This window comes from Hemiscyllium ocellatum, chromosome 4 (assembly GCF_020745735.1).
Source record: "Hemiscyllium ocellatum isolate sHemOce1 chromosome 4, sHemOce1.pat.X.cur, whole genome shotgun sequence".
NCBI classification, from domain to species: domain Eukaryota; kingdom Metazoa; phylum Chordata; class Chondrichthyes; order Orectolobiformes; family Hemiscylliidae; genus Hemiscyllium; species Hemiscyllium ocellatum.
In genome coordinates this window covers 30344568-30359873 of record NC_083404.1, presented here as the reverse complement: position 1 = coordinate 30359873, position 15306 = coordinate 30344568, and the positions used below count along the sequence as shown (strand labels likewise).

The window sequence follows — 15306 nt, the reverse complement described above, 5'->3', positions numbered from 1 at the left end:
TGGCTATGATTTCTTTCCCCACAGCTCACCATTCACATCAAGCCATTATCATGGATGTCTACAGCGTAGAAGTCCTTTGACCTAGCGAGTTTCTGACAAAAACAAGCACCTAACTACTCAATCCCATTTCCCACCACTTAGCTCATAGCCCTTGTATGCCTTGGCACCACAAGTACGCTATTATATTAAAAACATGAGCAGGCTCATATGTTCTTTACATCAGTTCACATTTGCAGAGTATGGTACACTCATACATACCAGTTTTAGCCATCAGCAACTTCTAATTTCTAAACTTGCAATTTGATAGTCTATTGTCATTTAGAACATTGCCAAAGTTGAAAACAAACAACATTATGGGTCAAATCCGTGAAGGGATTTCCAAAACAATATCATGGCTAGAGAAATCATCCTTTTGTTACATATAATTTTACAAGAAATATTCTCATCATCTGCAAGATACACTGATCGAGAGGTTGAATCAGTGGCAAAATGACAATGACTACTGTTGAGTTGAAAGAATGTGTCAGTGAAAGATCAAACCATCTCCATCACAAACACTTTAACTCATTCAATCCTCAACCAAGTGCAAGATCATTTAATGGGAATAACCCAGCATGGAGCTGCACGAATGCCACCAAGCCAATTACATTTGAGAATTCACACAGAGAGCCAAGCATTAACATGAAAATCACTTCAAAACATTTTGCAGTGCAAGATAAAATCACTTGCAACGTATGCAAGGGACAATGATAGAACCTGGAATATAATAAAAATCTAATGTATGGATCTAAAGTCTTTTAAAACGTCAGTACTTAATAATTATGGAGTCATTTAACACTTACACACAATATTTTTCAAGACATATGTTTACCCACAACAGTCATTAAACTGCTGTTAAAAATCCTCGTGAACAACCTGTAACTTTTTGTGGGATGTGACACATCAAAAGCTGACTGCACAGCCACCCAACCCCAAATCAACAACCAAGACATGGAAGATATTGTGTTAATCCACCTGTGCGCTAAATCCTCAAGTTACACTGTTTCTACAAACAACATGACTAAACAGACAAGTGGACCCCAAGAATAAATCAACTACTTGTAAAGATCCAACGCTGGGCTTGTGAAGTACAACATAAACTATAGTCGCAGTTGACATTACAGTTGTGCATAACAGACTTCCAAGTCTAGCTAAGAACAAAGATATTCCTCTCGACGTCCAAGTTGATACTGCCAACTCAAGAGTTTGATTTATGAAGTCATCTTCAATCTCATTTATTTTGGTTATAGCCAAACAGAGCTGATACAACAAGCTACATCTGATAATGCCCAGCAGCAACAACTCAAGGAGGTTATTGGCAGGTAGCCCAAACATGCTCAAGAAGTGCCTGATCAAGCAGATAAATTCTGGTCAGAGGTGAACTAGCACTGTCTTGGAATGTAATTTTCAAAGACAAACAAGTGATTATGCCATGAGATCTACATTAAGATGGGCTTGGACATCTTCATACAGGGCATATAGAAACAGAAAAAAACATTTGTCACATGGTTTTACCAATTCACCCAGCATCAACATGTATATGCATTAATTGATAATAGGTCTAGGCTTATTTTCCTATTCAATAAGATCATAACTAATCTGCTGGTTTCACATTCTCACCAAACCCCAGTAACATTAGATTCTTATCAGGCAAAGCAACTGAGCTACTTCAGTCTTAAAAATATTTAAATGATTCTGGTTTCACAAGAGTCTGATGCAGTGTTCCAAAGTCACACAACCCTCTGAGACAAACAACAACTACATTTACTATTTTCCAGTCCGATGGACTTTTCCTGAATCTGAGAACTTTTGGAAAATTAACACCAATATATCTATAATCTCAATAGTCACCTCTTTTATGATCTTATGAAGAAGTCATCAAGATCTGAGAGGAGCCCACAGCTTCTTTGGTTTTGCTTTGTTTCATATCATTTCCCAAGTAACTATAACTTCATGGAGTTCCTCTTCTCATTCCACTTGACGTATAGTTATCATTGGAAATTTTTTTGTCCACTACAGTGGCGACAAAAGCAAATTATGTATTTATTTTGTCCGTTTCCTCATTCTCAGTGTCTACGGGATCAAAATACCTAAACAATGTATGATTTTTTTTAAAAAGGGGGAATAAATATCCCACCCATCCTTTGGTATATCCTAACTTATAAATTGAAAATGTACATCTCAACCACCGCCAGACATAATTTAAACCAAATTATAATTAGAGGGAAAAAAAGAGCTCCAACCGGACTTCCTCCATTTCTTTTACAGAATGATAAACACATACCTAAACAACACTATTTATACCTACTACAATTGTTCAAATATAGTTAGTTTGACCACAAAGTCACTTTCCTTCTCCAACGTGTCAAAGAGATGCATGGATCCATCTCAGGTGACCCGAAGCACCGCCAGATATGTCAGAGTAGAGGACCGAATCCCAAGCTCCCTCAGTCTTCTCTCAACTCCCTCCTTATACCGGTAATGATGGAACCGCACCAGGAGAGGACAAGGTCGAAGATGACGACCCAGACCCAATCTCCACGCTGCGACTCGATGAGCTCTATCTTCAATCCTCTCATGCCAGCCTCCAAGTCAAGGAATTTCGGAAGCCAGTCCTCACGAGTCCACGGGCCACTCACCTACCTCAGGCAGACCGATGATCAAATGTTTTTTCTCCTGCCCCATTCTCAAAATCATCCACTTGTAACACAAATTACGGACCTACGTCTCCAGGGCTTGGATCCTATCCTTGGATGAACTGGCGTCAGCTTCCACCACTGTGACCCTGTGCTCCACCTCATCCATCCTCTTCTCCAGCTTGCAGGATGTACTGTTCCCATGTATCTGCTCCACTTGGCCTTCTAGATGGATGTGGTCATGGGTTTGGAGAATTTCTGCAGTGCGTCATGTAGATAGCACACACTGCTGCTACTGAGCATTGGTGGTGGAGGGAATGGCTGCCTGTGGAAGTGGTACTGCTTTGTCCTGGATGTTGACAAGCTTCTTGAGTGCTATTGGAGCTGCATCCATCCATGCGAGTGGGAGACATTTCAACATATCCCTGACCTGTGAAGGTGGGATACTTGCTCCAATATCCTAGTCTGACCTGCTGTTGTAGCCATTGTTTATGTGGTGACCTCAGAGTTCTCATAAATGGTGAATATTGTGTAATCATCTGTGAACACCCATTTCTAATCTCATGATGGAGGAAGGTCATCGATATAGCAGCTGAAGATGGTTGGACCTAGGACACTATTCTGAGGAACTGCTGCACAGATGTCCAGGAATTGAGATGACTGGCTCCAACAATCACAAACATCTTAGGTGCTAGGTATGACTCCAACCTGCAGAAGGTTGGTCCTTGATCCCCATTGATTCCAGTTTTGCTAGGGTTTCTTGATGGCACACTCAGTTGAATCCAATCTTGAGGTCAAGGGCTGTCACTTTCACCGCACCTATGGAATTATTTTGTCCATGTTTGAACCAAGGCTGCAAATGAGGTTGAGTGCCCCCTGCAGAACCCAAATGGAGTGTAACCGAGCAGGTACTGCTTGACAGCACTGTTAATAACATCTTCCATAGCTTTACTGATAATTGAGAGTAGACTGATGGGACAGTATTAGAGGCGTTGGATTTATCTGGCGGGGGGAATACCAGAGGAGGCCGAGATGGATCATCTGCCCGGCACTTCTGGCTGAAGGTTGCTGTGAATGTTTGCACCTTATCTTCTGCACTGATGTGTTGGGTTCTTCCTTCATTGAGGATGAGGATATTTGTGGAGCCTATTCCTCCAGTGAGTTGTTTAACTGCCCACCACTCATCACAACCGACTATGGCAGAAAAAGAGATTAGATCTCAATTGTTAGTGGTGGGATTGCTTAGCTCTATTTATCACTTGCTACTTATGCTGTTTGGCATGCAAGTAACCTGATTTGGTAGGTTCACCAGGTTGCCCCATTTTTAAATATGCTCAACTGCACTCTCCATTGAATCTGTTTGATCCTTAGGTTGATAGTAATTATGCCAGAACATGGGGTTACTGGCATAACCCAATGGTCTGGCATAAATTGTTGTAAAATTTTTTAAAAATCAACTTTTAGCACTTCACAATGTGTTAATATTCAAAGAGTTCAGTGTTGAGCTCAGCTATTTCCAGTGTTAGAATCAAGCATTCCAAGATCAGACACAACACCAGAGGATAGAGGATATCCACAAAGACACAACCTGGCCAGAGCCTCAATTTGGATTTTCCTCCATTCTAGCTTTCTCCAAAGAGTTATTTTGGAGTATACTTCCAAGTACTTGAGGTTCTTCAGTCAAGATCTCCATACAGCCATTATTCATATTTAGGTTCAAAAAACGATCAATGGCAAGGCAGTCACAGCCAGTGGGCGTTGGAAAGAATCAAAACCCGGTCTTGGTGAAAATTCTCTCTTCATAATCTAGACCACTGAATAAGTAATTGGCAGAGATCTCTTCGTACCTGCTCACATATGCCTCACTGGCACACCAGATGGCGTATTTATTCCTTAAGCTGCTAGAAGCGATTTAATATCCTATTTATAGATAAATTAATGATATCTGTCCTGGCTGTAAGCAAGAAAACCCAGCTTTACATTATGTACATGGAAAAACTAGACAACTGACAAAAAAGATTAAGTTTTTTGTTATTAACATGGACAAACCACTGTACCCAAATATCCAAGAAACAGTTCAACTTTGGAGGATCACTTTTGGAAAAATAAGATACCCAAATAAAATCAGATTGAAAATCTTTATTCAACATTTACATTTCCCCCACTTAACCAAGCCTGACACTTCCCCACTTTGAAGAGGATACAAAGAATTGCTCAAAGAATTTGCAAAAATCTACTGGGCTCTTCACTGCAGCAATGTGCTTAAAGCCATGAGTCTGTGCACAAGCTTCTGTCAGATGTTTAGAGGCATAATCTTTGAAAGTAATACCAACTCCTAAGGAGTCCTAGCATGAACGTTCAAGGGTTCTGGGATTCTATCCAGAATGTTCATATTCAGGCTACCAGCCAATCAAAATCTGTCTCAACAATGTCCAACTAGCATGTTAGCACTTAATGCTAAGCAGTACTGAAAGATACAAACGTGTAGCAGTGAGATTTGGACAGGTTGAGTGAGTGGAATTAGGGTACTGAACTATAATGATCAGCAATATTCAAACTAAATGATAAAGCAGGCTCCAGGGGTCAAATGGCCTACTCTTTCTCTCATCTATGTTTCCATGTTACATTACAAATACATTATAGCAGCTGAAATCAATTTTTAACCACATTATCTAAACCAAATCTAGTCCATATCACAACAGAATTTAACCCAAAAAAAGCTTAAATATACAAGTAGGAATAATTCCTGAGTCTCGAAAATTGAGAACTACAGAATAAAGTACACATCATTTCAATCTTGATGTTTCTTTGACTGGGTTTACAGAGGGCATGTCCAACATATCTAACTGCATTGCTTGTTACATTTAAGTCTGCAGCAGAACAGCTTTGATGATCAAATACAACATATTGTAAACAAGTTGAAGCAGCATTGCGAAATTCTCTCTGGATTAGAATACCACATTGTCCAAGTCAAAACAACCAGGCGTGTAAACTACACTTGAACATTTAAAAAAATTAAGATGTTTTGGGGCGAACAAATGATTGGGGAAAATAAACTTCCCAAATCAAAATCCATAGAATCAGAGATGCACAGCACAGAAACAGACCCCTTGGTCCACTTCTCCATGCCAACCAGATATCCTTAATCTGATCTAATCCCATTTGCCAGCACTTGGCCCTAACTAGATGCCTTTTAAATGCAGCAATTGTACCAGCCTTCACCACTTCCTCTGGTAACTCATCCCATACACACACCACCCTCTGCATGAAAAATTTGTCCCTTTTAAATCTTCCCCTTCTCACCCTAAATTTATACCCTCTAGTTCTGGACTCCCCCATCCTAGCGAAAATACCGTTTCCATACCCCTATAAACTTCTATAAGGTCATCCCTTAGCCTCCAGAGAAAACAGCCCAGCCTATTCAGCCTCTCCCTATAGCTCAATACCTGGCTACATCCTTGTAAATCTTTGCTGCACTTTTTCACGTGTCACAACATCCTACCTATTGGGGTGGGGGGAGGGAGGAGAAGAGAACAGTACAGCACGCAATATTCCAAAAGTGGACTAACCAGTGTCCTGTACAATCACAACTTGCCCTCCCAATTCCTGTACTCCATACTCTGACCAATAAAGGAAAGCATACCAAACGCCTTCTTCACTATCCTATCTACCTGCAACTCCACTTTCAAGGAGCTATGAACCTGCACCCCAAGGTCCCCTAGGACCTTAATATTAAGTGTATAATTCCTGATCTGATTCCCCTTTTCCAAAAGGCAGCACCCAACATTTATCTAAATTAAACTCTATCTGCCACTCCTCAGCCCATTAGCCCATCTGATCAAGATCCCATTGTAATTTGAGGTAACCTTCTTCGCTGTTTGCTTCACCTCCAATTTTGGTGTCATCTGCAAAACTTACTAACTATACCTCTTCTACTCATATCCAAATCATCGATATAAATGATGAAAAGTAGCGGATCCAGCACCAATCTTTATGGCACACCACTGGTCACAGGCTTCCAATCTGAAAAGCAACTGTCCATCACCAGCCTGTCTTCTACATTTGAGCCAGTCCTGCATCCAAATGGCTAGTTCTCCCAATATTCCATGAGACCGAGCTTTGCTAATCAGTATTCCATGGGGAACATGTCGAACACCTTACTGAAGTCCATATTGATCACGTCCACTGCTCTGCCCTCAATCAATCCTCTTTATTACTACTTCAAAAAACTCAATCAAGTACGTGAGACATGATTTCTCATGCCAGTAGAAAGCGAGGACTGCAGATGCTGGAGATCAAAGTTGAGAGAGTGTTGTGCTGGGAAAGCATAGCAGGTCAGACAGTATCCAAGGTGCAGGAGAATCGACATTTCAGGCATAAGCCCTTCATCAGGATTCCTGGTGAAGGACTTGTGCCCAAAATGTCGATTCTCCTGCTCCTCAGATGCTGCCTGACCTGCTGTGCTTTTCCAGCATCACACCCTCAACTATGATCTCCCATGCACAAAGCCATGCTATCCATAACCATTCCTTGCCTTTCCAAATACCTGTAAATCCTGTCCCTCAGGATTTCCTCCAACAATTTGCTCACCACTGATGTCAGGCTCACCAGTCTATAATTCCATGGGTTTTTTTCAAAAATAGTTAGCCAATCACCAGTCTTCTAGCACCTCACCTGTGACTAGGGATGATACAAACATTTCAGCAAATGGCCCAGCAATCACTTCCCTAGCTTCCCCAGAGTTCTAAGGTATATCCGATCAGGTCCTGGGGATTTATCCACTTTTATGTGTTTCAAGACATCCTGCACCACCCCCTCCTCCTCTGTCATATGGATATTTTTCAAGACATTACCATCTATTTCCTGTCTCCTCCTCCACAGTAAACACTGATGCAAAACACTCGTTTAGTAACTCTCCCATCTCCTGCAGCGCCACACATAAGCTGCCTTGCTGATCTTTGAGGGGCCCTATTCTCTCCCTTAATGTATTGTAAAAACTGTTTGGATTCTCCTTAACCCTATTTGCAAAACTATGTCCCCTTTTTGCCAACCTGATTTCCCTCTTAAGTAAACTATGATTTCATTAAAATCTTTACTCAATGTTTTCACTACACCCACTTCCACCCCAGTGCCATGAAATCTTCTCAAAAAGTACCAGCAACTTCTTGACAAAGCAAATTACTGCAGATGCTGGAGAAAATGCTGGAAAATCTCAGCAGGTCTGGCAGCATCTGTAAGGAGAGAAAAGAGCTGACATTTCGAGTCAAGCAACTTCTTGATGCCTCTCTGCAACACCACTGAATACAGTTATCAGATTATGCTCAAGCCATTCCAAAAGGCTTTTTGTCCAATATCTGGAGGCCAAAGCATTGCAAAAATAGGATCTGTCCATTGGGTGTCCCCAGAATGCATGTCAGAGCTTCAATTCAGAATAGCACACGACTTGGAAAAAGGGAACCAAACTAAAGTTTGGCAATGACTGGATTTGACAACGACTACTTAATAGCAGCATAGCCGATTAAAGTTACCAAAACAAAATCTTATAACAGACGTTACATACAAACATCAGCCAGTAAATTGCTTTGAAATATTACATATTAATGTTTAATATTTTCAAAAAGAGTTCACATCTTTATGTTCACAGCCTAATGCAGTATAATTTCCTGCATGGAGGTACAAGAGGTGCTTCTACATCAACAGCTGTGGGAACGACAGAAAGCATAAAAAGATGGGGCTCACAAAGGCCAGAGTCCAGAGCAACACACAGCAAGGGCTTAGAGCTGCAGGTAGATGGTATGCACCAGAGACAGCTGCTAAACAAGCAGAATTTTCAACAGACAGGCACAAACAAGGTCTGAAACCAGCTGATGAGCACACACCAGCGACACTAGAGGTCAGGAAATCACGTATGCACGAACGGATTCAGTGCAAGTCAGGTATGCCTATTTCTGTCACCTGGATCAAGTATCAGTGTTTCTATTAACATGTGCAAATAGATGGCCTCTGCATTGAACTAATTTTCAACAATGTTGGCAAAGCATAATTCCAACATAGAAATAGGAAAATTTTTCAGAAACTATTTAAAATTCACCCTTGAACCAACATCACCAAATCTGATCAAATAGTCATTTAATTGTTTTATTGAGTGACTAAGCTGTGAATAAATTAAGTACATTTGTTTAGTGTTTCACTTTTGACATAAATTTGCTTGGACCACTTCTGAAAGTGCTGAAGAAATAAAATGTTTACATAAATGCAAGTCCTTGTTCCTTCTTAGAATTTTAAAAACTTTAACTTCAAAAACAGCGTTCACAAAGAGCTGCTCTCTTATTAGAACAATGAAGCCTCAAAAGTTACATCAATTCTTCATCACTTCATGTCCCAACTTCTCCAAAATCTCATAAGCGAATGCTCCATCAGGTTTTGCAACACTCACCTGCTCACTTCTTCGTGTCCCTCTTTAGTCAGCACTGGGAGCAGAGGTAGCGATGGCAGAGCTGATGTTTGTAGACTCGGGTTCTTCTCTCTCTCCTTTGCAGCTTCATTTGGCACAGTTTGTTTGAGTTTTTCTTTTGGCGTGATTAATTCTTTCAACGGTTGGGCTTTGGGGATTTTTGATCCCATGTTCATTGGTGTCGCTTCTTTTTTTTCTGTGTTTGAGTCAAGATCTATTTTCACCTCCTGAGTAGTCACCTTGACTTTAGGTTTCTCACTTTTAACTGATACCTGGATCCCAGTATCTAATGGGGAAACTGTCACTCGCTCAGACTTGAGCTTATTTGCCTCTCTTGTATCCTTTGTTTGAGATGTATGGGCTGTCGTCGTTGAGCTAGCATTGCTACTTGCCTTGGCAGTAGTCACAGTAAGTGCATTTGAAGTTTTTGCATTATTTTTAGCAGCCTCAACAGCTCTAGCTTTTTTGTGCTTACTCAGCTCAGCTGCAAGACTGGTTTTATAAGTTAAACTGTTTGGTGAAATGCTTGATTGCCGGCTACGAGATCGTGATACACGGTGCTTGCTGCGGGATCTTGATCGTCTAGAATGATACGGACTTCTGCTCCGTGACTTAGGCCTCCTAAAAGTATAAATCGTACCATCAGTATAAGTTTAACAAATACAATTAATAATTATAACGCAAAGAAAAAAAAGCATGTAATTTGAATGTAAAAAAATCTGAATCATTCAAAGTGCATCCATCATTAATAAGAACTGAATAAGGTCATTCCTTGCAGCAATAAATGTGAATTATTAAATATTGGAATGGAGCCTCACACACACATGGCAAGATGGTAAGTTTTAAAATATTAAACGTGAATCTGAAGCACAACTTTCACAAGCAATTAAAATTTACGATATTTGCCTTTAGCTGCGACGTCCAAACATTTAAATCATTTGATGGGATGTGGGCATTGCTGGTTAGGCCAGTATTAATAGCCAAGAGACAGAGAGGTGGTGATGAGCTAACTTCTTGAATCACTCAAATCCAAGGAGTACAGGTACACCCACAATGATAGTAAGAAAGAAGTTCCTGGATTTTGACCCAAAAACAGTGATGTCAGTTAGGATGGTCTGTGGTTTGGGGGAAGATATTGCAGACTTGTTGACTTGTTTATTGTTTTGCCCTCTGACATTCTTTTTCTGGCATCTAAGTAGAAAAATGATTGCACATCTCATAATGATGTACTGAATTAATTATTTGTTCAGATATAGAAGAATATAAACTTTTCAGAGAATTTAGCCCAATCAGCTAATGTGAGAAACCACTTTTCAATATAAACAGAACAAATGCACATGGGATTTGTTTAGAAATGGCATCATGAGTTGGTGCAGACATGGTGGCTGATGGGCCTGTACCTGTGCTATATTGTTCTGAACTGATTTTACAGGTATCAAAACAATCGGCAGCAAATTACTTCCAGAACCAGAGCTCTTGAAGTACAAAAACCTTATTTAGTTCTTATATTCTTTACTTGCTATTTAGTCATGTACGAATTTCATGGGTTGAATTGTTTCAAAAATATTTCTTCATTCTTAAATACTGACATATAACTCCAAATTCAGAACAACAAGATACATTTCTATCAGCAGCATGAGATTTTTACAAATTAATGTTAATGATAGATGGTTCTCAAAAGTTACACTCATCCAATAGAGCTCAGGAATTACTATCAGAAACCATGGACAAATCAGAAATCTAGCAGTACCCAAAAATGACAGAACATTCATGTAAAGCCTCACTCCTTCTTACATGCTCATCACTATATCGACTGGCAGTAGCTTAAGCTTCCATTTGATATTTAATAATACATTGTGAAATAGATCATAAAAACAAATCATCAGCTACAGGTAGCCTAACAAACAAATATTCAATACCATAACCACACCAATTTCATTCCATAAATGTATCAAGTACTTGATTATACACAGGCTACCAAAAAGCTAGAGTTGAAGTTTCAAAATACTTCCAAGTGTTATACCAAAATGGAAAGACGACTTCTTTTTACCAACAGTCAAGAGCTGATAGAGAATTAAGAACTGAATAGTCAAACAAGCTTAATGAGAGCAATTTCACTACAGTACTGAATATCACACTCTCTCAAATATTGTTAAATAAAAACACAAGTGCAAAATTATTACTGATAGAAAGCCCAGTGTTCAAATCATTTGCAAATTTGTTTGTCACAAAATATGGCTTTCTAAAGACTTTTGAAAATTAAGATATACATCCACTATGTAATACTCCAAACATTTTATACAAATCAACTATGAGTAATATTACTTTACACATAACATTGTCTATTCAACATTTACAGTAATGTTTGGCAGAAACATTATGAATTTTGCGTAACGTATTACAATATCTTTCAAATTTTAAGACATTTGATACATTTTTTCTTTACAATATTCGATGTTTCATTTACATACTTCAGACTTATACATAAGAAACATATACACACAGGATATAGTTCAGATTGATTTTAAGATATATTTTCAGAAATGTAATAACATGATAATAATGGAAGATGTACAGAAGATGCACAGAGAGACTGACAGTGGTCTTACCTGAGCTCCGGGCTCCGGCTGTAAGGACTGGACGAGCGTCGCCGACTGCTAGTGGAGTAGGGAGCGGGGGAAAGACCGCCATAATCGTAGGGGCTAAGATGCCGGGAGAAGCTGGGAGAGCGGCGGCGTGAAGTCGGGTAAGGGCTGGGAGAACGTCCAGTGTAGCCGGCGTGTAAAGCCGACTCCCGCGAGCTGTATAGCGGCTTGAAAGCGAAGAGCGGCGGCGGCGGGCTGTACAGCTCGAAGGTAGGGGGCCTGCTGGGGCTGTGGCCGGAGGCGGCCCCGTAAGCTTGCGGGTAACACGGGACAGACGTACTATACGGACTCTGCTCCCGGTAAGGCGGACTGCGGGGCCCAGGCGAGGCCGAGGTGCGGTAGGCCCGCGGAGCCTCCCAGTCGGCCTCCCGGTAGGCCCGCGGCGGAGGCTCTCTGTAAGCCGCGGGCGTCTCTTTGTCAGTGCGGTGCGAGCCACGGCCTCCCCGGGCCTCCTTGTCGCCTGGGGCCGGCTGCTCGGCCGCCGCCCCGGCTTTGTTCCGGCTCCGGCTCTTGCCCTTGGCCCTGCCGTCCGCCCTGGAGCGGGAGCTCTCTTTGCCCTTGTCCCGTCGCCGCCTCTCCTTGTCACGGGAGCGCTCGGCCCGGCGCCCAGCCGAAGACGCGGGGCTGAATCCGAAATTCTCCGAGTGAGAGCTCACGTCCTCGTACTCGACCAGGCCGCGGAGTGAGAGCGGCAGAGCCGAGGAGCCCGCAGCCGAGCAGGCGGCCGCGGCGGAGACCGGGTACTTGCCGTCCCTCCGCTGGGCCCGGCTCTCAGCCGAGCGCTTCCTGCGGCGTTTCCTACGCCGCGAATTCGAGGAAGGGCGAGAGGGAGCGGAGGAGGCGGCGGCGGCGACCACGGCGGCGGCCGTTGCGCAACGGCCTTTCTCCCGGGCCTGGGTTTGGGCCGGAGCCGGGCCACTCTGGCTCGGGTGTCTCCTCCCGCTGGGGCTGCGACCCCGGCTCCCGCCGTGCGTATCCGAACTCGGCATTGACTTCCGCGACTCCCCCCGACCCCTCCTGGTCCGGAGCCGCTCACTCCATCCGCTCGGAGCAGCCGCACATTCCACTCTTCAGATCCGGAGGCGAGCGGAGTGGGGATTAATAGCCTCGGGGTGAAAAGGAGAGTGGGAGCTGGGCCTACGCTTCGGGCCTGCCGCCTCTCGGAGTTAGTGCCGCGGGCTCTACTCTACTCTCTCTCTCTCCGCCGCTTTTTCTTTCTAACAGCGTCGGCTCGTCCCCGACCCCGCAGCGCGTGCGCGCGCGCAACACACGCCGCTTCTGCGCCGACTCACAAAATGGCCACCTCCCGGAGCCAGCCAGCGACTGGGATTGACCTTCCTGCGGGTTCACTTCCGGGGCGTCCTCTCCCTGTGACCCAGCGGCGAGCCAGGGAGGGAGGTGGAATGGACCTTTTCATTGATTCCAGATGCACGTGTAAAACTTAGATGAGACACATGCGGCTGAAAAATGATTCTACTTTTATTGGATAAAGTAGATTAACAGCACGACATTGGATGATGAAAACAAATATTTATGGTGTTTCTCTTCTCCAGCTCTTTACACCATCCAGCCATTTACACTACAGATGCGAGCCTTCTATCCCACCAGCACAGATCAAGCTGGACAGACCCTTACGTTCAACTCGTCCACGCAGACCAAATATCCTAAATTTATCTAGTTCAACTTACCACCATTGCGCCCATATCTCTCAGCATCCTTCCTATACATAAACCCATCCTACGCCATCTACTTTTTGACTCGCCTACCCCAGGGAAAAAGATCGTGGCACTTCACCCTACCTACGCCCTTCATGATTTTATAAACCTCAATAAAGTCATCACCGAGCCTCTACCTCTATTCCAAGGAAAACAGTCCCACCCTATTCAGCCTCTCCCCATAGCTCAAAGCCCCTGAACCGGGCAACATCCTTGTTAATCTTTTCTGAACCCTTTAAGTTTCAGACAACCCTATATTTCTTCATACGTATTTATCTTCCCCTTAAAAGCTATGCTAGTTAGCTAACAGTAGTACCCACAAATTCCCACATTTCCCTATTTGAAACCACCTGTTAAACAATAAAATTTGTTGAACCAGTTAAATAAAGGCAAAGTACTGCAAATGCTGGAGGTGGAAAACATAAATTGGGTCTTTAAGCAGCTGTAGAAAGACAGTTAATATTGAATCTAGCGTGACACTACTTTGTCACAGTTTAGTCAAATATGTTCATTCAAAGTAGTTGCAAAGTATTTTAGCATGAGACTTTGCACTCTCCAGTTAGCAATGTCCTTTTTCATTATCTTGCTCTAGAGGGTCCAGCTCATGAGATTAAGCACATAAAACAACTGCAAGAAGAAATGAACTAATTTCTCCTGATTCTCAGTCATAAATGATACTTAACAGCCTATAATACCCCATCCTTCAACACAGTTGATGACACCCAACAAATTCGAATGGTTCTCCTACCAGCTGAATCCCAAAAATCCATTCCGGGCTCCCTCCTATTTCTAATTTTGAATAATGTCGCTAGGGAAACACGTAGAAGTACATTCAGCATGCACGCTGATGACAGAAAGTTCCATTTAATCATAACTTCTTTCTTGACTGCTCCTGCTTGTCTGAAATCCAGTACTAGATGAACAGAAATTTAATCCAATTAAAGTAATCAATAAATGGTAGAGATAATGTGATGAAAATGAAATACAGAAAATACTGGAAAGGTTGGCTGGGGTTACCTGGTCAGGTGGCTGGTCTCTCAGGTTGCTTAAGGAAGTGGTGGTAGCAGAAGACCAATCAACCAAATTAAAAATACATGGACCTTACGTTTTCAGACATATTGAGCCCTAAGCATCAGATTTCCCTCTTTCATCCAGCATCTATTGCTGCTACTGTTCACAAGTGGTCAGAAGAGTGAATGTTGAAGGTGACTGAGTAAGTGTGATCAAATAGCCTCTATTGTCTTGAATAGTATTGAGCCAAGTGTTAAGTCACATTCACCCAATCAAGGGGACATTATTGTATCATATTCCTGACTTGCAACTTCTAGATCGTAGTCAGGCTTTGGGAGTCACAAAGTGAGTTAATTCCCAGCTTCTGACCTGCTATTGTAGCTGCAAAAGTTTAACAGCTGTTCCATTCCAGTTTCTGATCAATGAGATTCATTATATGTCATGGGGAGACAATTATTGCCTGAACTTTTGTCTGATACAACTCTAAGGCTATGCTACCTATATATGCTAACATTCCTTAGGTGTTTTCTAATCCCAATGCAGATAGAAATAATTACAACTGACCAGAGATCCTTCTCCAAATCCTCATGATGCCCTAACCACTCTACTGAAGTGCACCAAAGTTGATTAGTCATTAGTATATACTCCAGTGAAATGTCTTTAACTATGACAGAACTATTCTTCCTGGCTAAAATTTACTAGGTTCACTTTAGTGTGTTTGTACACTTTAGAGACAAACACAAGCCTCAATCCAACTTCATTTTCATATTAACCCTTCAGTTTACAATACAGTACATAGTCATATA

General features: G+C 42.2%; 1 protein-coding gene across 1 annotated transcript in view; it reads right to left on the bottom strand.

Moving 5' to 3' along the window:
* cdk13 (cyclin dependent kinase 13) overlaps positions 1-13049 on the bottom strand; it is a 72200-nt gene extending 59151 nt beyond the window's left edge. The window contains exons 1-2 of the mRNA XM_060822856.1: positions 11739-13049; positions 9112-9750 (exon numbers count right to left, since the gene is read on the bottom strand). Coding sequence (XP_060678839.1) covers positions 9112-9750; positions 11739-12763 — 1664 coding nt within the window. The 5' untranslated portion in view covers positions 12764-13049. The remainder of the gene's footprint in view (positions 1-9111; positions 9751-11738) is intronic.
* Between the last annotated feature and the right edge of the window lie 2257 nt (positions 13050-15306).